The sequence below is a fragment of the Mus musculus genome, chromosome 18, assembly GCF_000001635.26.
Source record: "Mus musculus strain C57BL/6J chromosome 18, GRCm38.p6 C57BL/6J".
In the NCBI taxonomy this organism is placed as follows: domain Eukaryota; kingdom Metazoa; phylum Chordata; class Mammalia; order Rodentia; family Muridae; genus Mus; species Mus musculus.
In genome coordinates, this window is record NC_000084.6 from 22,041,501 (window position 1) to 22,069,471 (window position 27,971).

The 27,971-nt window shown below is 39.1% G+C and overlaps 1 protein-coding gene across 1 annotated transcript in view; it reads right to left on the minus strand.

Moving 5' to 3' along the window:
* Ccdc178 (coiled coil domain containing 178) overlaps nucleotides 1-27,971 on the minus strand; it is a 360,500-nt gene that overhangs the window by 230,604 nt on the left and 101,925 nt on the right. Inside the window, exons 13-14 of the mRNA NM_027616.3 lie at nucleotides 26,130-26,225; nucleotides 25,840-25,976 (exon numbers count right to left, since the gene is read on the minus strand). Coding sequence (NP_081892.2) covers nucleotides 25,840-25,976; nucleotides 26,130-26,225 — 233 coding nt within the window. The remainder of the gene's footprint in view (nucleotides 1-25,839; nucleotides 25,977-26,129; nucleotides 26,226-27,971) is intronic.

Here is a 27,971-nt window from a genome sequence, read left to right on the forward strand (position 1 = left end):
GAGGTATAGCCTTTTGTTTTAGAATAAAATATTCTATAGATATCTGTTAAATCCATTTGTTTCATAACTTCTGTTAGTTTCACTGTGTCTCTGCTTAGTTTCTGTTTCCATGATCTGTCCATTGATGAGAGTTGGGGTGTTAAAGTCTCCCACTATTATTGTTTGAGGTGTAATGTGTGCTTTGAGTTTTAGCAAAGTTTCTTTAATGAATGTGGATGCCCTTGCATTTGGAGCATAGATGTTTAGAATCCAGAGTTCATCTTGGTAATTTTACCTTTGATCAGTACGAACTGTTCCTCCTTGTCTTTTTTGAGAACTTTAGGTTGAAAGTTGATTGTATTTGCTATTAGAATGGCTATTCCAGCTTGTTTCTTAGGGCCATTTGCTTGGAAAACTGTTTTCCAGCCTTTTACTCTAAGTTAGTGTTTGTCTTTGTCCCTGAGGTGGGTTTCCTGTATGCAGGAAAAAAAGTTGGGTCCCGTTTATGTAACCAGTCTGTTAGTCTATGTCATTTTAATGGTGAATTGACTCCATTGCTGTTAAGAAATATTAAGGAAAAGTGATTTTGCTTCTTGTTATTTCTGTTGTTAGATGTAGAATTATGTTTGTGTGGCTATCTTCTTTAGGTTTGTTGAAAGATTACTTTTCTGCTTTTTCTCAAGCTTAGTTTTCCTCATTGTTTTGAAGTTTTCCCTTTATTATCTTTTGAAGGGATGGATTTGTGGAAAGATATTGTGTAAATTTGGTTTTGTCATGGGATACCTTTGTTTCTCCATTTATAGTAGTTGAGAGTTTTGTTGGGTATAGTAGCCTGGGCTGTCATTTGTATTCTTTTTGGGTCTGTATGAGATCTGCCCAGGATCATCTGGCTTTCATAGTCTCTGGTGAGAAGTCTGGTGTAATTCTGATAGGTCTGCCTTTATATGTTACTTGACCTTTTTCCCTTACTGCTTTTAATATTCTATCTTTATTTTGTCCATTTGATGGTTTGATTATTTTATGACAGGAGAAATTTCTTTTCTGGTCCAAAGTATTTGGAGTTCTGTAGGCTTCTTGTATGTTCATGGGCATCTCTTTCTTTAGGTTAGGGAAGTTTTCTGCTATAATTTTGTTGAAGATATTTACTGGCCCTTTAAGATGGAAATCTTCCTTCTCCCGTATACCTATTATCCTTAGGTTTGTTCTTCTCATTGTCCTAGATTTCCTGGATATTTTGGGTTATGATCTTTTTGCATTTCGCATTTTCTTTGATTGTTGTGTTAATGTTTTCTATGGTATCTTTTCTACATGAGATTCTCTCTTCTATCTCTTGTATTCTGTTGGTTATGCTTGCATCAATGGCTCCTGACTTCTTTTCTAGGTTTTCTATTTTCAGAGTTGTCTTCCTTTGTAATTTCTGTATTGTTTCTACTTCCATTTTTAGATCCTGAATGGTTTTCTTCAATTCTTTCACCTGATTAGTTGTATTCTCCTGTATTTCTTTAAGGGAGTTATTTATTTCCTTCTTATAGTCCATCATCATCAACGTGGGAAGTGACTTTAGATCCATATCTTGCTTTTCTGGTTTGATGGTGTATTCAGGACTTGCTATGGTGGGAGAGTTTTTTGTTTTTTGTTTTTTTTTTTTTTCTGATGATGCCAATAACCTTGGTTTCTGTTGCTTCTGTTCTTATACTTGCCTCCTGACATCTGATTATCTCAAGTGTTTGCTACCCTCGATATATCTGTTTGGAGTCTGTCCATCCTGTAATCCCAGTTGATTCTGGACTCCTCTTATTCCAGCTTTCTCTGTGACCCTGTGATTCTCAGATTCTGTGAACCTGAAATTCTGGGTGTTTCAGAGTTCTTGGCAGTCAAGCTTCCTCTGAGTCCCTGAGATCCTGGTGTGACCAAGCTCCTGGGATCCTACAATCTTAATAGCCTGGACATGTTATAGCACCTGGAGGTGATATCTCCTCTGGGGACCATGGGGATGTCGGCTGTGTTGGAAACCAAGGTATACCAGCACTGACTAGAAGGAACCCTAGCCACGGTTCAGGCAGTGCTCCTGTGTCCTTGCTCCTGCTGGCACAGGCCAATCATGATTGTTTTGGAACAGATGAGGCGTTCCACTCACCAGTGATCCTAAGATCCTGGGTGTGCTAGGGCATCTAAGGCATAGAGAGTCCATCAAAAATAATTTTAATGACCCTGACCTATTGTATTTTGTGAAAATATATATTATCTGTGACCAAACCCTTAATTTCTACCCCAAAATTCGAATCCTGAAAATTTAGAATTTTAAGGGCAATGAAATTGTAACTATGAAGATGCTTGAAAGTACTGCCACATTTAACACCCAACAGCAATGTGAATAAACTATTGTTTTCGATCATGAGTCAGAATAATTGTTACACAATGACCCTTGTTCCTCTCTGGGCCTAACTGTCATCACATATATCAAGTGTGTCATCTTTCCAATCTTTTTTTATTGCTGCTGTTTTATTTTTTTTTTCTTTTTGCAAGCCTTAAATTGTACAATGCTCATTATGATGAAATCTTTGAAGAGGGTACTGAGCATTTTCTAGTTAGTTTTCTGTGTTTGTGATAAAAGCATCACGATCAAAAACTATTTGGGGAAGAAAGAGTTTATTTATTTGGCTTATGGTTCTCCCTAAAGCTCTAAAATTTTCCCACAGTCAGTCTGAAAAATAACCTGGCCCTGTTCCAGTCTTATGGTCAGGTTCCTTTATTTTGCTTCACAGGACAACCTGTCCAGGGGTGACACCACCCACAGTGGGATGAACCCTTCCTCATCAATCAGCAACCAGGAGCATGCCCTACAGACATGTCCACAGGCCAAGATAATGGACCAATTCTTCAGTTAAGATTCTCCCTTCCTAGATAAGTCTAGGTTTGTGCTGAGGTTATACAAAATGAACTGGAACAGAGCATATAGTTCTTTAATGTATTTTAATTCTCAACTGAATCTGAATATCTTAAATCACTTCATATCTGTCACATTGGTCTTTAGCTTTATAGTGCTTACTTATGTCTATTTATCAAATAAAAACATAAGACACACACATAGAGTAGAAGAGTACACACACACAGTAGGAGGACACACACACACAGAGTGGGAAGGTATACACACACACACACACACACACACACACACACAGAGGCAAGCAGGAACACATGGTTCATTATCTTACTTATTCCCTGATTTTTAACATTAGTTCTCATATCTGAAATTATTGATGCTATACAAATATAATAAGTATATTTGAATGTTCACTAAATGTCACTTAAATTGAAGCCAAGTTAACTTGCAAATAATTTGATAAGTAAAAAAAAATCTTGAACATGAATATATAAAATGATCTTTCAGTACAGATTCCAGCTGCACGAAGCTGTGGGTTTTAGGAAACGAAACTTTGGCTTCTTCATTTGTCCCTGGGAATAGTTTATGAATAATTTATAAAACTTGAATTGTAGAGAGGTTGTATAAATATCCAACCTCAGTGGTAATCAAAGAAATGGAGTTTAAAACTCCATTTTTATAATACTAGAACAAGTTAATGTACTGCCCAGTCTTAAAAAAAATTATACAACCTTTCTGGAAGGTAGTATTAGAAATTTATTAAGGGCTTTAAAATATTACAGCTAGTACACTTTTTTAACCCTGTTTTACATTTAAAGTGACAATGAGATTTTGAAAAACATTTCTACACACCAAATTTATTACCACAGTTAAATAAATAAAATTAAAACAAATCTAAATTACAGTTATGTTTCATAAATCATAGATCTCCTACATAAAAGAATCATACAAAATATTTAAGTGTTTTTGAAATTTATGTAATGTGCATTAAAATTCATCATCTCATGTTGAGAGAAAAAGAATACTCACGGGTATTCATTATGCATAAATATACTTTTATAGTAACATCGGGTGGATTGAAATGATTTTAGGTGTTGATCTCTTTGAGCTTGTTTGTACAAATTTTCTATAATCTACATGCATTTTAATCAGAGTGCTTGTAAATTATAGGACACATATTTCCATGAATTAAATACAGACTTTGACAAGGTAAAATTTTGTTTGCTATGGTTTTTAGAATCACAAACACAGTGTAAACAAAGGGAGTCCAAGTTACATGGTGGCACAGGAGGCTCCTCTCTGCAACATCAGTGCATGGCTGACTAAGCTGACCTCAACACTATAATCATATTAAAACAAAGATTTTTGTTTTTATTTTATTATTGATAGTTATTGCCAGTATTTTCAAGAAGAAAAGATGAAATATACAGCAAAACAAAACAAAAAACTCTTAACAGAGTCACAGAAAAAAATGTGCTGTAAATGTGATCTAAAAATATAAGACTAAGTCGCAAATACAAAGAACTTCCTGTCCAGAGGGTGTTTGAAGGATGAAAAACAAGCTTGATTTATCTGAGTGAAACATGATGCAGCGGTTCTAAAGACAGTGACTCCTGCCTGTATAAGTGTTTGAATACTTGGTCCCCTACTGGAGGAAATATGTCACTAAGGGCAGGCTTTGAAAGCTTAGAGCCTCACCCTACTTTCTAAGCTTTCTCTGATTCCTGTGTGGTGATAAAATATGATTGGATGAGCTTAGACTGTCAGAGTGTTCCCAATTGTCATTATCAATCTCTATTTCAATCAAAATTCATTGTTCAAAATAACAAACTGGCTTTATCATGACATTCTAAATACATACATCATGAACTTTAACTAGATGCCTGCTACCCTCCTCCTGTTGATCTCCTTGAAAATTTTCTCTCTTTTTCCTGGCTTGTCATGTATAGTTTACAAAACTGGAGTCTACACGTAAATGTATGATGTTTTGCTTTTCTTGGTAATCATCTGATCTTGCTCTCCTCTCCCCATTTCCACTAATTCATTTCTTCCTATCCAGAGTCATCTTTTCTCCAGTGTTACAAACACACACACACACACACACACACACACACACACACACATTAATGAACATTCACACTTACTTACATACTCACACAAACTTACACATGCACACTCATACGTTCATAGGCACACATACCCCATTGATTCTATATGTGATTAAAAAACAGATGACATTTTGCTGAGTCTACCTTATTTCATTGCCTTCTTTTTCACTGATAAATAAATCTATCTATCTATCTATCTATCTATCTATCTATCTATCTATCTATCTATCTATCTATCATCTATCTATCTATCTATCTATTTGTGTGTGTGTGTCTGTGTATATCTGTATCTATATATAGAGAGTACTCTCTGTATATATTTATAGGTAGATATAAAGTTCTCTCTACATAAAGTTTTCTCTATATCTATGTATCTATATTTCTATCTCCACATCTATCTATCTATCTATCTATCTATCTATCTATCTATCTATCTATCTAATTGAGTCCCTCTAAGAGTCTTCTCTTTCCTTGACATTCATACTATTATTGTGGTATTTATTTATTTGTTTATTTATTTATTTATGCTTCTGTGTTTGTGTGTGTGTGTGATATGTGGAGGAGGACACACATGCCATAGCACACTTGTGGAGGGCATATCCACACACACACACACACACACACACACACACACACACACACACACACACACACACAGACAGGCAGACAGACAGACAGATAGAGACAAGGATAGAGAAAGAGAAAGAGAATTTCCTGTCTTGACTTTTGTGAATAGCACTGCAGCTAATCTCACATGTTCATGTACATTTGCAATGTGCTTAATGAGAGTCCTTTGAGTGTTTGCTTAGGAGTAATATAGCTAGATCATGAACTTTTGAATGAAATCTGAAATTAATTTCAACATTGGCTGCATGGATACATACAGTCTTTCTCTCTAAGAGTCTTCTCTTTCCTTGACATTCATACTATTATTGTAGGATTTATTTATTTATTTATTTATTTATTTATTTATTTATGCTTGTGTGTGTGTGTGTGTGTGTGTGTGTGTGTGTGATATGTGGAGGAGGACAAACATGCCATAGCACACTTTTGGAGGTCAGAGGGTGTAGAGAGAATATGTTGTGTAATTGATGGATGTACCACCTGTCAATTAAAAAGCATATGGCCTATGACTCCGCAGAAAATAGAGATGGGACATCTGAGAAGCACAAAGGATTCTGGGATAGAATGAGGCACAGGGAGATTTAAGATAAGATGTAATGAAGTGGATACATGGTACCTGAGCACAGGAAACCAGCAATGTGGCAGAATGTAGGTTAAAATAGGTTATCTTTAGTTATAATTTAGCGAGAGAAGAGTCTAGCCAAATGACCAAGATATTTGTACATATATTTTGAGTCTGAGTCTTATTTCTGGGAGCATGATGCTGGGAGGAAGAACTGGGACCTAACTACAATAAAATGGTACCTAATGTGGGGCAATTAGAACCCAAGCTTACTTTCTAAAAAGGCCAGGAGAAGAAGTAGAGAAAAATCAGGCAGCCAGATAAGAGGTCTGGTTTCTTTTAAAAAAAGGAAAAGGAAAGAAAGAAAGAGAGCGAGAGAGGGAGAAAAAGATGAAGGAGGTGAAAGAGACAGTGGCTGGGAAGGAGGTTTCCTAACCAAGGGTCAGGAACCTAAAAAGATACCAAAGATGACTTTTAAAAGAAGCCCCTACTAAAAGCTCTGCTTTTGGGAGAAACACAAAACTGGGTTATTCTTAACTCTAGCTTTTCAGGCCACTGCCTGAGGTATAAAAGCCTTGGGAAGCTGGGTTGGGGAGCAGGGTCAGGGGAGAGTATAGGGGACTTTTGAGATAGCATTTGAAATGTAAATGAAGAAAATATCTAATTTTTAAGAAAGGAAAAATGCTCTCTCAGGTTTAGGAGTTCTCTGGTGGAATTTTTAGGATCATTTGTATATACTATCATATCATCTGCAAATAGTGATATTTTGACTTCTTCCTTTCCAATTTGTATCCCCTTGATCTCCATTTGTTGTGGAATTGCTCTGGCTAGGACTTCAAGTACTATCTTGAATAGGTAGGGAGAAAGTGGGCACTCTTGTATACTCTGTGATTTTAGTGGGATTGTTTCCAGCTTCTCTCCATTTACTTTGAAGTTGGCTACTGGTTTGCTGTATATTGCTTTTATTATGTTTGGTATGGACCTTGAATATCAGATCTTCCATGACTTTTATCATGAAGGGGTGTTGGATTTTGTCAAATGCTTTCTCAGCATCTAACAAGATGATCATGTGATTTTTGTCTTTGAGTTTGTTTATATAGTGGATTACGTTGATGGGTTTCCGTATATTAAACCATCCCTGCATCCCTGGGATTAAGCCTACTTGTCATGATGGATGATCATTTTGGTGTTTTTCTTGGACTTGGTTTGCAAGGATTTTATTGAGTATTTTTGCATCGATATTCATAAGGGAAATTGGTCCAAAGTTCTCTTTCTTTGTTGGATCTTTGTGTGGTTTAGGTATCAGAGTAATTGTGGCTTCATAGAATCAATTGGGTAGTGTACCTTCTGTTCCTATTTTGTGGAACAGTTTAAGGAGAGTTGGAATTACGTCTTCTTTGAAGGTTTGATAGAACTCTGAACTAAACCTATCTGGTCCTGGGCATTTTTTGGTTGGGGGACTATTAATGACTGCTTCTATTTCTTTAGGGGAAATGGGACTGTTAAGATCGTTAATCTGATTCTGATTTAACTTTGGTACCTGGTATCTGTCTAGGAAGTTGTCCATTTCATCCAGGTTTTCCAGTTTTGTTGAGTATAGCCTTTTGTAGTAGGATCTGATGATGTTTTGGATTTCCTCAGGATCTGTTATGTCTCCTTTTTCATTTCTGATTTTGTTAATTAGGATACTGTCCCTGTGCCCTCTATTTAGTCTGGCTAAGGGTTTATCTATCTTGTTGGTTTTCTCAATGAATCAGCTCCTGGTTTGGTTTACTCTTTGTATAGTTCTTTTTGTTTCCACTTGGTTGATTGCTGCCCTAAGTTTGATTATTTCCTGTTGTCTACTCCTCTTGAGTGAATTTGCTTTCTTTCGTGCTAGAGCTTCTATGTGTGCTGTCAGACTGTTAGTGTATGCTCTCTCTAGTTTCTTTTTGGGGGCACTCAAGGATATGAGTTTTTCTCTTAGGGCTGCTTTCATTGTGTTCCATAAATTTGGGTATGTTGTGGCTTCATTTTCATTAAACTCTAAAAAGCCTTTAATTTCTTTCTTTATTTCTTCCTTGACCAAGTTGAGTGAGTAGAGTGTTGTTTAATTTCCACTTGAATTTTGGCTTTCTATTATTTATGCTCTTATTGAAGATCAGCCTTAGTTCATGGTGATCTGATAGGATGCATGGGACAATTTCAATATTTTTGTATCTGTTGAGGCCTGGTTTGTGGCCAATTTTATGGTCAATTTTAGAGGAGGTACCATGAGGTGCTGAGAAGAAGGTATAACCTTTTGTTTTAGGGTAAAATTTTCTGTATATATCTCTTAAATTCATTTGTTTCATAACTACTGTTAGTGTCCATGTGTCTCTGTTTAATTTCTGTTTCCAGGATCTGTCCATTGGTGAGAGTGGGGTGTTGAAGTCTTCCTCTATTATTGTGTGAGGTGCAATGTATGCTTTGAGCTTTACTAAAGTTTCTTTAATAAATGTGGCTTACCTTGCATTTGGAGCATAGATACTTAGAATTGAGAGTTCATCTTGGTAGATTTGACCTTTGATGAGTATTAAGTGCTTCTCCTTGTCTTTTTTGATAACTTTGGCTTGGAAGTAGATTTTATTTGATATTAGAATGATAAACAGTTTCAGCGCAGTAGCTGGATATAAAATGAACTCAAGCAAATCAGTGTTCTTTCTCTACACAAAGGATAAACAGTATGAGAAAGAAATTAGGGGAACAACACCCTTCACAATCCTCACAAATAATGTAAAATACCTTGGTGTGACTCTAACTAAGGAAGTGAAAGATCTGTATGACAAGAACTTCAAGTTTCTGAAGAAAGAAATTGAAGAAGATCTCAGAAGATGAAAAGATCTCCCATACTCATGGATTGGCAGGATTAATATAGTAAAAATGGCTATCCTGCTGAAAGCTATCTACAGACTCAGTATAATCCCCATCAAAATTTTAACTCAAATATTCACTGAATTAGAAAGGGCAATTAGAATTTGCAAATTCACCTGGAATAACAAAAAACCTAGGGTAGCAAAAACTCTTCTCAAGAATAAAAGAACCTCTGGTGGAATCACCATGCCTGACCTCAAGCTGAACTACAGAGCAATTGTGATAAAAACTGCATGGTACTGGTAGATCGACAGATACAGATAGGTAGATCAATGGAATAGAATTGAAGACCAAGAAATGAACCCACACACCTATGGTCACCTGAGCTTTGACAAGGGAGCTAAAACCATCCAGTGGAAAAAAGACAGCATTTTCAACAAATGGTGCTGGCCACAACTGGCGGTTATCATGTAGAAGAATGTGAATTGATCCATTCTCATCTCCTTGTACAAAGCTCAAGTCTAAGTGGATCAAAGAACTCCACATAAAACCAGAGAAACAGAAATTTATAGAGGAGAAAATAGGGAAAATCTTAGAAGATATGGGCACAGGGGGAAAATTCCTGAATAGAACAGCAATGGCCTGTGCTGTAAGATTAAGAATCGACAAATGGGACCTCATAAAATTGCAAAGCTTCTGTAGGGCAAAAGATACTGTCAATAAGACAAAAAGGCCACCAACAGATTGGGAAAGAATTTTTTACCAATCCTAAATCTGGTAGGGGACTAATATCCAATATATACAAAGAGCTCAAGAAACTGAACTCCAGAAATTCAAATAACCCCACTAAATATGGAATATAGAGCTAAGCAAAGAATTCTCAACTGAGGAATACTGAGTGGCTGAGAAGCACTTGAAAAAATGTTCAATATCCTTAGTCATCAGGGAAATGCAAATCAAAACAACCCCAAGATTCCACCTCACACCAGTCAGAATGGCTAGGATCAAAAATGCAGGTGACAGCAGATGCTGGTGAGGATGTGGAGAAAAAGGAACACTCCTCCATTGCTTGTGGGATTGCAAGATGGTACAACCACTCTGGAAATCAGTCTGGCGGTTCCTCAGGAAACTGGACATAGTATTACAGGTAGATCCATGAATACCTCTCCGGGGCATATACCCAGAAGATGTTCCAACTGTTAATAAGGACACATGCTCCACTATGTTCATAGCAGCCCTATTTATAATAGCCAGAAACTGGAAAGAATCCAGATGTCCCTCAACAGAGGAATGGATACAGAAAATGTGGTACATTTACACAATGGAGTACTACTCAGCTAGTAAAAAATGAATTCATGAAATTCTTGGGCAAATGGATGCATCTGGAGGAAATCATCCTGAATGAGGTAACCCAATCCAAAAGAAGTCACTTGATATGCACTCACTGATAAGTGGATATTAGCTCAGAAACCTAGAATACCCAGGATACAACTTCCAAAACACAAGAAAATCAAGAAGGAAGACCAACTTGTAGATACTTCATTCCTCTCTAGAATAGTGAATAAAATATCCATGGAAGGAGTTGCAGAGACAAAGTTTGGAGCTAAGACAAAAGGAGGGACCATCCAGAGACTGCCCCACCTGGGGGTCCATCCCATAATCAGCCACCAAACCCAGACACTATTGCATATGCCAGCAAGATTTTGCTGAAAGGACCCTGATATAGCTGTCTCCTGTGAGGCTTTGCCAGTGCCTGGAAATACAGAAATGGATGCTCACAATCATCTATAGGATGGAACACAGGACCCCCAATGTAGGAGCTAGAGAATGTACCCAAAAGCTGAAGAGGTCAGCAACCCTATAGGTGGAACAACAATATGAGATAATCAGTACCCCCAGTTCTCGTGTCTCTAGGTGTATATGTTGCAGAAGATGGCCTAGTTGGCCATCATTGGGAAGAGAGGCCCTTTGGTCTAGCAAACTTTATATGCTCCCATACAGGGGAAATCCAGGGCCAAGAAGTGTGAGTGAGTGGGTCTGGGAGCAGTGTGGGTGGAGGGTATAGGGAACTTTTGGGATAGCATTTGAAATGTAAATGAAGAAAATATCTAATAAAAAATGCTCTCTCAGAACAAGTCTACCTAAGGGGTCTGGGGTTAGGGGCAAAGACTGCTTACTAGTCCTGACCAAAGGGGGACCTCCTGATCAGGCATGTGCTGATCTAAGAACTCAACATGTTTAACCCTACAACTTCCCAGAATGGGTAAGGAATTGGAATTGGGTAAGTCCAAGTTACAGGTAAAGGGCAGAAACAAGCTGTGAGCTGAAATAACGAGGTGGAACTGCTGATACCAGGGAAGCAGAAGCCAAATTCAGAGAATAGATCTCCTATTCAGGTGAAATTATGGGAAGAGAGGCCCGTTGGTATTGCAAACTTTATATGCCCCAGTACAGGGGAATGCCAGAGCCAAGAAGCAGGTGGGTAGGGGAGCAGGGTAGAGAGAGGATATAGGGAACTTTTAGGATAGCATTTTAAATGTATATAAAGAAAATATCTAATAAAACAAAAAATAAAAAAACAAAAAAGTCATACTTTTGTGCTAAAAATAAAAGGAGCTAAATATGAAACATCATAGTTAGATTATATGTATATATTGAAATAGATAATTTTTAAAGAATAAAACACACAAAGGTGAAAACACCATAAAGACATTTTGGACTCTATGTAATACCTTGTACCAAATGGTACAAGGGAAGTGGAACATCAGGAGGAAATTAATACATGGCCTTTTATAATTATTGCAAAATTAAATTTCATTCTTTTCCAAGAAACCATTTTAGCTTGCTATGTCTTTTTGAAAACAGATCCTAAGGAAAAATTTCATGAGACTTATAGAAGATGTTGCTAATATTAATTAATCAAAATAAAGAAGATGTTAAAATGTTAGAGGTACAAAATAAAAAAATGCAACATGGAAACAAAAAACATAACAACAGATACAGAATTTAATAGAGCAAGTTAAACAAAATATTAAGATAAGAAAGATACAAGAAAGGGAGAAAGAAAATTTTATAATTAAAAATGAGGGAAATACCAAGATAGTAGTGCTATAAGAAAAGGAAAAATACAGGGCTTATATAGACTTAAACAAAAAGTTAGAGAAGATTATAAATAAAAGCAAGAAAGGTAAAATAAGGTTAACGTCTACTGGTCCAATAGATAATGAAAATCTGAAAAGTCAACTAAAGGTTGTTAGAAAACCAACCTTAGCTTATCGCATTACTATACAACAGATGTCAGCAGACAGAGGTCACCCTCAGGAAGACTTTAGATGATATCCTATAGAATGGCTGAATGTAAAAATTTATAAGGAAGCAACTTTAGGAGAAAAAAATAATCCCTAAAGGCTTTAAGAGAAGTCAAACTGTCATGTGTTTTATTTGTGACAAACAAGGTCATTTAAAAAGAGAATATAGGCAGCACATTCCTAGAAACAAGGCTTTGTTTTTTTGTTTTTTGTTTTTTGTTTTTCTAAAGAAAATCAAGGCAGAAGGCCTAGCCTTGTAGAACATGTGTAAGGTGTAGAAAAGCCTGCACTGGATTAATGAATGTAGATCAACAAGGGACAAACAAGGTAGCCCCTAGTCAAGAAATGCCCCAGGATGCCTTAATAGCAAATTTACAGAACAACACTGCTCTGAATATTAAACTTAATAAACCAGATATCAAAACCAATGTAGCTTCAATAGATAAAACCCAAACCTCAAGAGAGACCAAAGGCTTAATGGATACAGGAGCAGATAGAAGGTTTTCATCGGCACGAATCTTTGTATATTGATACAAAATTTAAGATTAAAATTTTGTTACAACATAATATATGTATGTTTCAATTCTTATATAATTATGATGTCCATGTAACTCATTTACATATACTAGATTTAGCCCCAGCCCTTTAAATAGCTGCTAATACAAGCTGTTTAGGATGGTTAAATAATTCAAGTTAATAGTCAATCGAGCTCAGTCATGTTAGATATTAATATAGATTATCACAATATTGTACGTCCTAGGTTATAGTACATAGCTGGAGACAGGCAATGTTTGCTTATTTAAATATATTATGAGTAGATAGATGGTTTTCAAAAATTTCAAAGACTTACAGAATACATATTTAGACATAATTTTATAATTTTTTTTTGACACCGAGATACATCAACTCCTGGCAATACTTCATTCAACTTGGAAGAAGATGATGAGTGGTGAAAGACCTCCATATAAAGTGACTTCAATTGTGGCAAGCTAGAAATTGGGCAAAGAAAATGCCTATGCTTCAACTACAGACAAGTCTGTCCAGAAAGGAAAAACAAAACAAAACAAAACAACACAACAAAACAAAAGAAACCAAAACAAAACAAAAAACATGGGCATGGAAGTCGACTGCCAAGCTCTGTGAAACCAGAGTAAGCAAGTCCTTTGTAATTCCTGCTTTACAAAAAGTCTGTCAATATACTGGGTCAGAAGGCTGAAGATGGATTCTCCAAACGTTATAGAAACAATATTGGCATCTGTCCAGGCAGTCAACAGTCTCTGTCATTTCTATAAATTTTGGAAGCTGCATCCCAGTACTTCTTGCATACTCAGGTAATATTTATTCCGTATCCAGTTTCTGATGGGGTTGAAAATTAGATAGTCAAAATGTTGCTATAAGCTAGAGATAGTCTAGGTCTAAGAATACTTTTAGGTTAATAATACAAGTTGGGGGGTGGGGGGCTCAAGAAATGGCTCAGCAGTTAAGAGGACTGACTACTTTTTCAGAGGTCCTGAGTTCAATGCCCAGCAATCAAATGGTGGCTCACAACCTCTGTAATGGGATCTGATGTCCTTTTCTAGTGTGCATGAAGAGAGTGATGGTGTACTCATATAAATTAAATAAATCTTTAAAAATACAAGTTAGGATAAAAATGATTTAGATACAGAACTCTGAACTCACCAAGATAGGATAAATGATAAAATACTTTGTCTAAGTTGCCAAACACTATAGGCTGAACACTGTAAATGTATATTATAACATAGAGAGTTTTCATAATGGTTTCATAATTGTTATAATTGTATTCAATTTATATTTGAAAGAAAAAGCCTTTTATTGGACTAAAAAAGTAAATTATAGAGAGAATGTTTTGTGCATTGTATGAATGCATCACCTACAAATTAAAAGGCCTATGGCCTATGGCTTAGGCCGGAAATAGAGGTGGGATATCTGGGAGGCACAAAGGATTCTGGGATAGAGCAAGACACAGGCAGATTTGCCAGGAAGATGTAATGAGATGGACACATGGTCCCTGAACACAGAAAACCAGCCACTTGGCAGAATATAGGTTAACATAACTGGGTTCTTATAAGTTATGATTAGTCAGAAAAAAGCCTGGCTCTATGACAAAGGTGTGTGTTTGAATGTATTTTGAGTCTGAGTCTTATTTCTGGGAGCATGACACTGAGAGAAAGCACCAGGGTCTAACTTCTATAAGAGGGAATTGGTGCAATTGATTTTCCCATTTTACCTTTATATGCATTCCAGGAATTGAACTCATGTCATTGGGCTTGAACAGAAATCACCTTTTACCACTGAACCACCTCATTATAAGGTCACTTGTTTGCTTGAATGCATCTATCCTGACTGAGGTGAAATGGCATCTTGTAGTTTTAATTTAGTGTCAGAATTTTTTTTTTTATTCATTGGTTATTTGTACTCGTTTGAGAACTGTTTGTTTATCCCATTAACATAAGATCTTGCCTTTCTTCATTCAATAAAATACAACCATTGACATCTTAATCCTTGCTGAAGCAGTAAGAGGCAACAGTCATCTCAGTAATGTGCTATCCCCTGTAATTCTAAACCAACATTCCCAGAAGTATCCAGTCGTTTGCTCTGGGTCTCAGAATAAATAACATGAAACAATGTGGGTAGGAAATAAATCTTTCTCCTTACACAGCACCAAGACTTGGAGGCTGCTCATTTTGTTAGATATCATATTCATCTCCTTTTGCAGATAGGTCTTCTCTCTGGCTTGCTCACTTTTAAGGTATATGTTTTTTCCCTCAATGTCTTAATTTGGTTCTTTTTAATTTTACAAACTTTATTATTTGCAAATAAAATAAGCATCACATACCCAAATTAACTAAGTCTCTGGTCTACACATCTCAATGAAATTCTATATAGTTAGAATATCCATTCTAAAGTGATGGACCTTTACACTCAATTTTAACCATCTAGTATTGATTGTACTTTACATACCCATCAACCTCTAAACCTGAATGTCATTTCCAAAGGTAAGAATCACTACATATGTCTTAGCTAGGGTTTTACTTTGGTGAACAGACATTGTGACCAAGGCAAGTCTTATAAAGGACAACTTTTAATTGGTCTGTGTGATGGTTTGTATATTCTTGGACCAGGGAGTAGCACCATTTGGAGGTGTGGCCTTGTTGGAATAGGTGCGACCTGGTTGAAGTAGGTGTGTCACTATGGGTGTAGGCATAAGGTCCTCACCCTACTTGCCTGGAAGTCAGCCTTCCACTAGCAGCCTTTGGATGAAGATGTAGAACTCTCAGCTCTGCCGGGATGCTGCCATTCTCCCACCTTGATGATAATGGACTGAACCTCTGAACCAGTAAGCCAGCCCCAAGTAAATGTTTTTTATAAAACTTGCCTTGTTCATGGTGTCTGTTCACAGCAGTAAAACCCTAACTAAGACAGGCTGGCTTACAGGTTCAGAGGTTCAATTCATCATTATAAGGTCGGAGCATGGCAGCATTTAAGCAGGAATGATGCAGGCAGAGCGCAGAGTTCTACATCTTCATCTGAAGACTGTTAGTGGAAGGCTGGCTTCCAGGCAGCTAGGATGAGGGTCTTAAAGCCACAACCACGGTGACAAAGCTACTCCAATAGAGCCACCCCTTCTAATAGTGATACCCTCTGGGCTGAGCATATCCAAACCATCACATTCCACTCCCTGCTCCTGATAGGATTCTCCAAATATATGAGTCTATGGGGGCCATACTTAAATAGAATGTTCCAAAATAAAATTAGTCCTACTTCAAAAGGCCTCATAGGCATTCTCAACACTGTTTAAAGTCCAAAGTTTAAAGTGTCTTCTGAGATTCATCCAATTACTTAACTGTAATTTCCAAAGAAAGACAGGAAACCAGTTGGGCAAACTCCAAACTCTATATTTGTACTGGTTGGTTTTGTGTTAACTTGACACAAGCTGGTGTTATCACAGAGAAAGGAGCTTAAGGTGAGGAAATGCCTCCATGAGATCCAGCTGTAAGGCATTTTCTTAATTAGTGATCAAGTGGGCAGGGACCCTTGTGGGTGGTACCATCTCTGGGCTGGTAGTCTTGGATTCTATAAGAAAGCAAGCTGAGCAAGCCAGGGGAAGCAAGTCAATAAGAAACATCCCTCCAAGGCCTCTGGATCAGCTGCTGCTTCTTGACCTGCTTGAGTTCCAGTCCTGACTTCCTTAAGTGATCAACAGCAGTGTGGAAGTGTAAGCTGAATCAACCCTTTCCTCCCCAACTTGCTTCTTGGTCATGATATTTGTGCAGGAATAGAAACCCTGACTAAGACAAGTTGGTAACAGAAGTTGGGTATTCAAGTGACAGCCTGACCATGTTTTAGGGAGGACTGTGGAAGGTCTTTGGAACTTTGAGCTATAAAGTGTAAAGAGCTCTGTTGGATGTTGTGTAGGAGCTTGGCAGATAATGTTGAGTGCAGTGCAGAAGATGGAGTCCTGGCTTATGAAATTTCAGAGGGAGGATTAAAGACTCTTATCAGGGTCATTGCTACTTTGATTGTGAAGATTCAGTGGATCTGGTTAGCTGGGTCTGAAGAATCAGCTGTGATTAACAAGATACCAGTACTACTAAAGTGAAACTTTTGTGTTACTAGAACTATTGATGCTCATTAGCTGGAGCTAAGAAATTAGTGGTGATTATGAAGAGAACAGCATCACTGAGGTGAAATCTTCTGGAAAGTGTTTTTTAAGAGCACAAAGGCTGTGTTCCAGAGATAGCTAAGGTTGTACCTTGTGCTGTGGCTGGACTTGGGAACGTGTAAGAGTCGCCCAGGTAGTACTGGTTTTGAAGGCCTGAAGGGGTCATGAAATGCATCTGAGACTTGGCACTGTGAGAGGCCTTGGAAGGCCATTGGTGAAGGTGCAGGCTCAGTTGCAATTGATGGCCCAGGACTGAAGGGATCATGCAAAGGAGTTGAGGCTTGGCATCATGAAGAGTGCCTACAAAAGGCTATTGGTGAAGCCTAGTTACAGTGGACGACAGCAGTGTTTTGGAGATACTGGTATCATGAAATGACCACCAAGAACAGCAGCAGCAGTGGTGAACAGGCATCTGGAGCCTCAAGGATGAGGTGTGTGCTATAAAGGGAAGATCTGGTGAAGTGACCTAAGCCCTTGGAGGAATCCAGAAGATGGAGAGTAGATCCCAGACATTGGTCAGTTGGAGTTTGATTTTTATTTTGATTGTGACTGTGTCCTGATATTTTTCCCTCTTGCAGGAAGTATTTTAGTGGAGCCCACAGTTAAGAGACTTCTTTTTTTTCCATTTTTTATTAGAATGCTCATTTACATTTCCAAAGCTATACCAAAATACCCACCATACCCCATACCCACCCACCCCCACTCCCCTACCCACCCACTCCCCCTTTTTGGCCCTGGCGTTCCCCTGTACTGGGGCATATAAAGTTTGCGTGTCCAATGGGCCTCTCTTTCCAGTGATGGCCGACTAGGCCATCTTTTGATACATATGCAGCTAGAGTCAAGAGCTCCGGGGTACTGGTTAGTTCATAATGTTGTTCCACCTATAGGGTTGCAGATCCCTTTAGCTCCTTGGGTTCTTTCTCTAGCTCCTCCATTGGGAGCCCTGTGATTCATCCATTAGCTGACTGTGAGCATCCACTTCTGTGTTTGCTAGGCCCCGGCATAGTCTCACAAGAGACAGCTACATCTGGGTCCTTTCGATAAAATCTTGCTAGTGTATGCAATGGTGTCAGCGTTTGGATGCTGATTATGGGGTGGATCCCTGGATATGGCAGTCTCTACATGGTCCATCCTTTCATCTCAGCTCCAAACTTTGTCTTTGTAACTCCTTCCATGGGTGTTTTGTTCCCAATTCTAAGGAGGGGCATAGTGTCCACACTTCAGGCTTCATTCTTCTTGAGTTTCATGTGTTTAGCAAATTGTATCTTATATCTTGGGTATCCTAGGTTTGGGGCTAATATCCACTTATCAGTGAGTACATATTGTGTGAGTTCCTTTGTGAATGTTTTACCTCACTCAGGATGATGCCCTCCAGGTCCATCCATTTGCCTAGGAATTTCATAAATTCATTCTTTTTAATAGCTGAGTAGTACTCCATTGTGTAGATGTAGCACATTTTCTGTATCCATTCCTCAGTTGAGGGGCATCTGGGTTCTTTCCAGCTTCTGGCTATAATAAATAAGGCTGCTATGAACATAGTGGAGCATGTGTCCTTCTTACCAGTTGGGGCATCTTCTGGATATATGCCCAGGAGAGGTATTGCTGGATCCTCCGGTAGTACTATGTCCAATTTTCTGAGGAACCGCCAGACTGATTTCCAGAGTGGTTGTACAAGCCTGCAATCCCACCAACAATGGAGGAGTGTTCCTCTTTCTCCACATCCACGCCAGCATCTGCTGTCACCTGAATTTTTGATCTTAGCCATTCTGACTGGTGTGAGGTGGAATCTCAGGGTTGTTTTGATTTGCATTTCCCTGATGATTAAGGATGTAGAACATTTTTTCAGGTGCTTCTCTGCCATTCGGTATTCCTCAGGTGAGAATTCTTTGTTCAGTTCTGAGCCCCATTTTTTAATGGGGTTATTTGATTTTCAAGACAAAAAGACCACCAACAGATTGGGAAAGGATCTTTACCTATCCTAAATCAGATAGGGGACTAATATCCAACATATATAAAGAACTCAAGAAGGTGGTTAAGAGACTTCTTAACTGGAAAATACTTTGGATTTTAAAATAGATTGGATATTTTAAAGGATTGAAATTTTAAGAATTTGCAAAGACTGGGGGACTTTTAATGTTATTCAGATCTTGGGGATGAATAAGAAAGTAACAGTTGAAGCTTACTAATGATGTGTTTGTGTGTCAAGTTGACAAGGGGTTAATTGTACTGGCCAGTTTTGTGTCAACTTGACACAAGCCGGAGTTGTCACAGAAAAAGGAACTACAGGTGAGAAAATGCCTCCATAAGATCCAGCTGTAAGGCATTTTTTCAATTAGTGATCACGTGTGTAGGGTCCCTTGTGGGTGGTACCATCTCTGGGCTGGTAGTCTTGGATTCTATAAGAAAGTAAGCTGAGCAAGCCAGGGGAAGCAAGCCAATAAGAAACATCCCTCCAAGGCCTCTGCATAAGCTTTTGCTTCCTAACTTGCTTGAGTTCCAGTCCTGACTTCCTTAAGTGATGAACAGCAATGTGGAAATGTAAGCTGAATCAAACCTTTCCTCCCCAACTTGCTTCTTGGGCATGATTGTTGTGCTGGAATAGAAACCCTGACTAAGTCAACATCTCCATGTCTTATGTCAAAGCAGTTTTCAGATCTCCAACTCCTTTTTCATCTTTGTTGACTGCAACATACTTCTTTCTCCTGGGCTAGTTCCACTCCCTGTTAACAGCTTTCCTCAGCAGATAGTCTATGGCTCTGGCATCTCAAACATCTTGGGGTCTCCAAGACAACTTCAATATTACAGTTTCTTGTTTCAATGTCTGAGATCCACACATGATCTTCTGGGCTCCCCCAAAGGGCTGGTGTAAGTTCTCCAGCTCTGCCCCTCTAAGCTCAGGTTGATCCACACCAATCTGATGTTCTTGGTGATCATCCCATGGTACTGGCATCTCTAATACATTGGGGTCGTTTGCCTCAACTAGGCTTCACCAATAGCCTCTCGTAGGCTTTATTTATGGTGCCAAGCCTCAACTCCATTGCCTGACCCATTCAGTTCTGGGCCATCAACTTACAACTGAGGCTACAGCTTCACCAATAGCCTTCCATGGCCTCTTCCAGTGCCAAGCCTCAGCTGCTCTTCATGACTCCTCATGCATTTAAAAGCCAGTACCACCTGGGTGACTCTTACCCATTACCAAGTACAGCTGCAGCACAAGGTACAACCTTGGCTATTTCTGGAGCATAGTTTCTTTGTGATCTCAGAAACCACTTCCCAAAAGATTTCACCCCAGTGATGCTGGTGTCTTCTTAATCACTACTAATTTCTTAGCTCTAGCTAACCAGAATCAATTGTTTCAGTAGTCCCTTCTATTTTTCACTCAAAAGCCAGAGCCACATGGTCAAAGCTGCTATGTTTTACTGCTTGCTGGGGCTGAAACATATCCCCCACCCTTATTCTATTACAAGTTTTTTGTTTCCTGATTCCCTTTCTGACTAAGCTCAGCAAATTTCTTGGAACTTGCTCTGTAGATTGATCTTAAACTCAAGAGATCCTCATGCCTGTCTCCTGGGATTAAAGTTGTGTTCCACCATGCCTGGACTCAAGCTTTTCTTCACCTAGAAATTGCTCTGTCCCAGACCGGTCTTGAACTCAGGGATCTGCTAAGATTTTTCTCCTGGAATTAAAGGAGTGTATTTCCATGCCTGGACCTAAATATATTTGGGTGGGATCTGCCCCAAGGTCACTACTCCCTTAATTCATTTTAATATCCTTGAACACAGAATTCAGCTCCATTTCACTTCCTGGTGTCCCTTTAATACTTGAACCATATATTTTGTATTTTTCCTTTCAAAACTTGCTCCTTTTCATTAAAATGCTCTTTATAAGTGTGAACTTCAATAACCACACATCAGAATTCATACCTGTTCATAGGTTGTTTTGAATTTCCTTTTTCAAAGCAATTAATCTAAATCTCTTCACCTTAGCCTTAGGCAAAATCTTCAGACAATGGCAAAGTAGCAGCCATGTTTTTCTCCAAAATGCCACAAAAACTGTCTCTAGGCCACATAGTGAAATTCTTCTCCACTGAACTATATTGGGCCAAGTCCAAACAGTTAAAGTCACTCTCAGCAACAGTCTTTTATATTTCTACTAGTATAGCCCATTAAGACCTATTTAAAGCATTCCACCTCTTTTTAAATCCAAAGTCCCCAAATCCACATTCTTCCAAACAAAAGCCTGGTCAGGCCTATCACAGTAATATCTCACTCCTGGTACCAACTGTGGGAAGCGGGTGTGGCCACATGGGCCAAGATGTTTACTGCCTTGCCTGAGCATGTGCGGTGAGGCTGAATGCTGGGCTGCCTCACCGCTCATTATTCAATATTTTAGAAGGAGATTCCAATTTACAATCTCCTCGCCAACTAACACCCTTAGCCAGAGCTTGTTTGCAAAAGGTTGAACAAAGTTTAGCCAAGGCTCAAGTTGATCGGGTCGATCCCACCTTGCCTATTAGTTTTTGTGTTATTGCTACCGATTTGTCTCCCATGGGAGTATTTTGGCAAAAAGGGCCTTTATGTTGGGTATATTTACATCACTCCCCAGGCAAGGTACTGCCATGGTACCCTGAAAGCATAGTCCAACTAATTCTTAAAGGTATAAAGATTGGGCTAGGAGCTTTTGGTAAACAACCTGATGTAATAATCACGTCATATACTCCTAAACAGATTGAGGTACTTGCCTCCACTAATAATGATTGGAACATTCTTTGCACCAGCATGACTGGGTGGTTCGAGAATCATTATCCCGCCAGTCCTTGGCTTCAGTTTGTCATGAGAAATCCTATGATATACCCCAGAATTACCCGGACTGAGCCAATCCCAGGTGTTGTTAATGTATTTACTGATGGAGTCATTTATGTTGAAGGAAATCAACCCCAAGCTCATGTATTTCCCTATCAATCTGCACAAGCTGTTGAATTATGTGCTGTCCTGCAAGTGTTTCAAGAGGTTGAGGAAGCTTTTAATCTAGTTTCTGATAGTCAGTATGTAGTCCAAGCAGTGCAGCAATTAGAAACCTTGGGGGAAATTAAAGCCGCCTCCACTGTGTGTACTCTCCTCCTTGCAAAAAATGATTTGGGAAAGGAAGCATCCTTTTTGTATTGTACATGTTAGAGTTCATTCAGGATTGCCTGGGCCTATAGTCAGGGGAAAGTATGTTGCAGATGAATATACTCGTTCCCTGTTTGTTTTTAGGAGTGCCTCTCTGGTTGCAGCTTGCTGCAGATTTTCATAGAAACTTTCATGTTAATGCAGGCACCTTGAAACAAAAGTTTAGGATTACCTGAGAACAGGCTCGAGAGATTGTGTTAAAATGTGCCCATTGTGTGTCCTTGTTGCCACAAAGGCCAATTGGAGTTAATCCCCGAGGTCTTAAGCCTCTTCATGTCTGGCAGATAGATGTTACACACATCCCCGAATTTGGTAATCTTAAATATGTTCATGTCAGCATAGATACATATTCAGTCATTATATTTGCTACTGCCCAAACAGGGGGAAAAGCCCCTAATGTTATATCTCATTGCCTTCAGGCGTTTGCAGCATGGGGGATGCCTAGACAGATAAAAACTGATAATGGACCTTCTTTTATCTTCCAGAGATTTTTACATTTTTGTAATGCATTAGGTATAAAAGTTATCCATGGCCTACCCTATAACCCCCCAAGGACAAGGAACTGTAGAAAGAGCCAATGCCATATTGAAGAACACACTAATAAAACAGAAAGGGGGGATAGGGATGCAGTTTAAATCCCCTAGGGATAAATTAAATATAAGCCTCTTTAGCCTTAATTTTTAAAATTTGGATAAGAATGGAAAATCAGCTGCAGAATGCCATTGTACCCCTCAGCAGGGTGTAGCCATGTCTGTGCTATGGAAGGATGTCCTCACAGGACAATTGAAAGGTCCAGATCAGGTGTTGGTATGGTCCCCTGGAGCTGTCTGTGTGTTTCCACAGGATCAGGAGAACCCAGTCTGTGTTCCAGAAAGACTGACGGGACGGTGGAGAGAAAGCAAAGCGGAGAAAGATGAAACAGCTGACGACCCTCTGCCTGATCTTGATGCACCTGCAAGTGGTATCATGGCAAGACAGACTGTTATGGGGAATAGTGAAAGCATCCCCTCTGCCAGCGCCACTTAGTATGGAGGCAGATGTATGCTAATTCAGTGGGAACTGCTTCAGTTCTCGGTGATCTATCCTCTAATATTGCCAGTGCTTTGGTGGTACAAGAGGGAATTAATACAAATTTGAAAGCTGGTATCCTTATGGTTAACCAAAGAGTGGATTGGTTGCAGGAACAGATGAATATTTTGGAGCAGTTAGTATTTGCTTCCTGCATTACTCATATGTCAGGAATGTGTGTAACTGCTGTTCAGTATCAGAATTTTTCTAGAGCTGTAAATCTGTCACGTGCAATTGGTACAATGCTGCTGGGAAATTGCAGTCATAATCTGGACACAAAGATGAAGGAATAGCGAGCATCGATTGTTGCCGTGAACAACACCCATGTGGAGATTGCAACTGCAAAGCAATGGATGAAAATCATCCAGGGAACTGTGGGATTCTTAAAAAATTGGGGAGTGATGGCCTTTTGAGCACTCCTGCTGACTGTTGTGTGTGGAGGAATGCTTTGGTGGATGGCACATATGCGAAGGCAGCACAGGGCTGATAAACAAACCTTAGTGGAGGCTATGGCAGCCTTGGAAGCAGAAACCCCCCCCCCCCAATGTTGACTCAACATGCTGGATCAGTAATCAATGACAGGTAAGACCCTCACGTGCGCATACCAACCTAAGACAGGATGGCAAAAGTGAGTTCGTCACTCCCATGACGGGTTAGGATGTGACACAGATGGGAGCAACCTAAGACAGATGCTGATCCCAGAGCTACTAATAAAACAAAAAGGGGGAAAAGCAGGAAGCAGGTGCAGCCGCATGGGCCAAGATGTTTCCTGCCTTGCCTGAGCATGCGCAGTGAGGCTGCATGCATGGGCTGCCTGCCAGGATAGACTATCCCTCATGATCCTGACCTGTCAGCCTATTGGTGACCGACCTGAGCTCGTGCCTGGTGTGTGTGTGTGTGTGTGTGTGTGTGTGTGTGTGTGTGTGTGAATTCTGATTGGATGAGGTGGGGTGGAGCTAGATGAGGTCAGTTGGCATGAGTATAGGAGTTTTTGTTGTTTAGCCCTTGCCCTAAGTAGAAGCCAGTTGTAGTAAGAGAAGCTGTTGTAAGGGGAGTTGTTGTAAGAAAAGGTGCAAGAAGGAGAACAAGTAAAGAAGCTGTTGTGTGAACCCGACTTGGTGTCCATGTCATTCTTGTCTCCGCGGGTCGGAGACTGCAGAGACTGTGGCAACCAACTTCTGTCTTAGTTAGGGTTTTACAGCTGTGAACAGACACCATGACCAAGTAAAGTCTTTAACTGTGCTAACTTACAGGTTCAGAAGTTCAGTCCATCATCAACAAGGTGGGAGCATGGCAGCATCTAGGTGGGCATGATGCAGGCAGAGTGGAGAGTTCTACATCTTCATCTGAAGGCTGCTAGTGGAAGGCTGGCTTCCAGGCAGCTATGATGTGGGTCTTAATGCCACACCCATAGTGACAAGGCTACTGCAACAATGCCATTCCTTCGAATAGTGACACTCCCGGGGCTGAGCATTACAAGCCATTACATCATATTTTTGAACAAACAAATATTTTCATCAAGTACTGTTATCAGATCCTTTCCTATCTTCCTCCCTTCTTTCCTTCAATAGTTCATAATCAGTAATATAATATGTTTCAGGCATTACATCAACCAGTGAAGGGTATGGTGGCAAGACACAAAATGTCATCGCCCATGGAGCTCCCTTGTTGGGAGAGTAGAGAGAGGGATGTCAACCTCCTATCCACATATTGTTGCAAGTATGATAAAAGGCACGAGAGAGAGGCACACATGTGCTTATCCTAACACAATGCACAGCAGTTTGTTCACATTCCTGCACTGTAATCCTACCAATAAGCAATACTTGCACAGAGAGAGCAGTAAAAACATACCATTCTAGATATACTATATCATAAATATATCAATGGGACTAGAAGGGGAAGTTGAGTTAAGTTAAGCCAAATCATAGAACTAAACTTGATACAGCATAATACAGCAAATAGAACCTGGCCTAGTCAAGAGGGCTTATGGGTATGTGAAGAGAGTAGTTACTTTTCTAAAATTAATGCCAATGGGACAGTTCACTGATGATACTTCTGCTAGAAAAGATAAAGCGCCCACTGTTTTCTCAATATAGATAATGGCTAGAGAAGAAATATATAACAGCATGTCACCTACCCTCAGAAGTCAATGAACATGCACCTAAAATCTGATCGTTTGGGCCTGTAGACAGTTAAAGGATTCTCAAAGGGTGTAGCAATCTTTGTTGAAATTTAAATACGAGAGTTGAGATAGAAAGTGGCATAAGGAAAAATTCAGTTTCTAAGCCAAGAAAACCAGCGAGTAACCATAGGGGAGAGATGAGGGAGGGCTAGGGTAACTACAGGGGAGAAAAGAGGGGGGGCTGGGAGAGAGAAAGAGCTTCTCTGCACATGTTGTAAGTTAAAAAGTTATCCTTGGCCTTTTGATGATAGATCAAAGGGACTTGTGCTGGCTGTGTCCTGGGTGTACTCAGAGGAACCTTTGGAATAGACTCAAGTAAAATTAAGCTAATATTAAGTGTGAGTACTATCACATGACCTCAAGGACTCATGCTGGAGGGGTTTATTACAGATCACTTATTAGGACGCTACATAATAACAAACAAACATAGGAATTACCTTTCTTCAATGTCATCTGTGATGGATTGAATTTCAGATTGAATCCTTTTGTTTTCTTCTGACTGTGCCTCATATACGATTGTAAGATCTTTGGCGTCTTTTGAAACATTAGAAAGCTCAATATCCCATGTTTTTTTCTTGATAAAAAGAATACAAGAGCTAGTTTTAAATCCTTGGAAATTGAAAATTAATTTTTTATGTTAATAAAATTAGTTTTAAGTGCTCAACTTAATAATTAAGTACAGGCAGGACATAGTGCTTTGTGGGGAGAAAGGGAACATTCCACTTACTAAGGAATAAAAATTAGAAAATGCTTCCAGGTACTCATTTTCATATTTTCTTTGTCTCCAGCAATATTGATCAAACAGTCTTTTCAAGTCATCTACCTAGAAAAAGCACAGAAAATGACTGAGTTGAGGAGATTTCCTTTATTTATACAAATAAGAAAGGAATTGCATTTTACTTTATGTAGTTTCCATAGTGAGCACTGACTAACAGAGTATAAAATAATAGGGCATTCTTCTGTCATTTTTAAATCTGATATAGAATCCTGATAAAACATAGCAAATCAGATATAAATCAAGCCCAGTGTTTCTAATATTCAGATAAATAATCATGACACGATAGAATTGCTTTAGTCACAGAATGGGAAAACACCAGGAAACTTTGAATCATAACTCATGACATTGACAAGCAAAAGGAGAGAAATAACATACATCCACTCTTTACAAAATAACCATTTGATAAATCTGCTACTTAGTTCTTATGGTTTCACATTTTCCCCATAGGTTTGAAACCAGAAAATAAAACTTAAATATAAGTAATGGAGAAGACGTTTCAACAATTTTGTTTAATACTGAATTCATGAAATTGCATATAGGTGCTGAAGAAATGGCTGTAACAGATGACCCAAGTTCAGTTTCTAATGCCTACATCTGATGGCTCACAACCACCTATCATTCCTGCTCTGGAGAATCCTACACTCTCTTCTGGCCTCCATAGATACCTGTTCACATGAGGCATACATACCCCCAAGATATGCATATAATTCAAAAATATATCTTAAAAATAAACTTGAACTCCAGCCAGGGAAGCAGGTAGAATAATTGCAGATCATCATGTACCCCTCTGTTCTTCCAAACCTCATGCCCCAGACTCATCCTCAACCCTGTAGCAGACCATCAGCTGTGCAGCTCCCATGTCCAAGTCTAGTATATCACACAGATTTTCCTTTCAAACCTTCTTGTCTCATAACTTAACTTCATCCTAAACTCCCACACCAGCAAGCATCCCCTGGAAGCTTTGCCTGCCAAACCTGACAGAGAAACTAGTAGGACTGCAAAGTAGGTAGGGGAGCTTCAAATTTCCATGTTCTCTCTGTTCCTCCAAACCCAATTCCCCAGTTTAAACCTCGGCTATTTAGCAGACTACCCATTGTGGCCTTTTCTTACTCTCTGCCCCCATTCCTAACTAAACTAAACTGAAGAACCAGTAGAACACTCTGTTTTCTTGCCTCCTGTGGAATCTCTCATCACCACCACCCCAGATCATCCTCATTTCTAAATGTCTGTTCCTAATTCTTAGAAACATATTTTATCTGGAACCCACAATGGCTACAGCTATCAAGTTCTCAGAAGAATTCCCTACCAGAAAATCCATTGCCTCCACAATCTCCTAAGAACCAGAGAGAACAACAGAAACCAAGGAAAAAGCACCCATTCATCAAAGACAAGAAGAGATATCAGCACCTAGAATTTCAATAGTTGCAAGCCAAAGTGCATATACATAAGTGTAAAATAACAATGACAGCAAAGATAATATAACTCAATGATAGCCCAGAACCCAGCAGCAACAGCAGCAGCACTACCACCACCACCACCACAACAATAACAATAACAAAACGCCAAAATAACAGGAATCAACAAATATGTTTTGCTGACATTTCTCAATGTCAGTGATTGAGATTCCCCAATAAAGAGGTATAGCATAAACAGAATGAATCTTAAAACAGGATCTGTCCTTCAGCTGAATGCAAGAAACATACCATCAATGATTGATATCACTACAGAATATAAGGATAGAAAAAGATATTCCAAGGAAATGGACCTAAGGAGCAAGCTAGTGTAGTCATT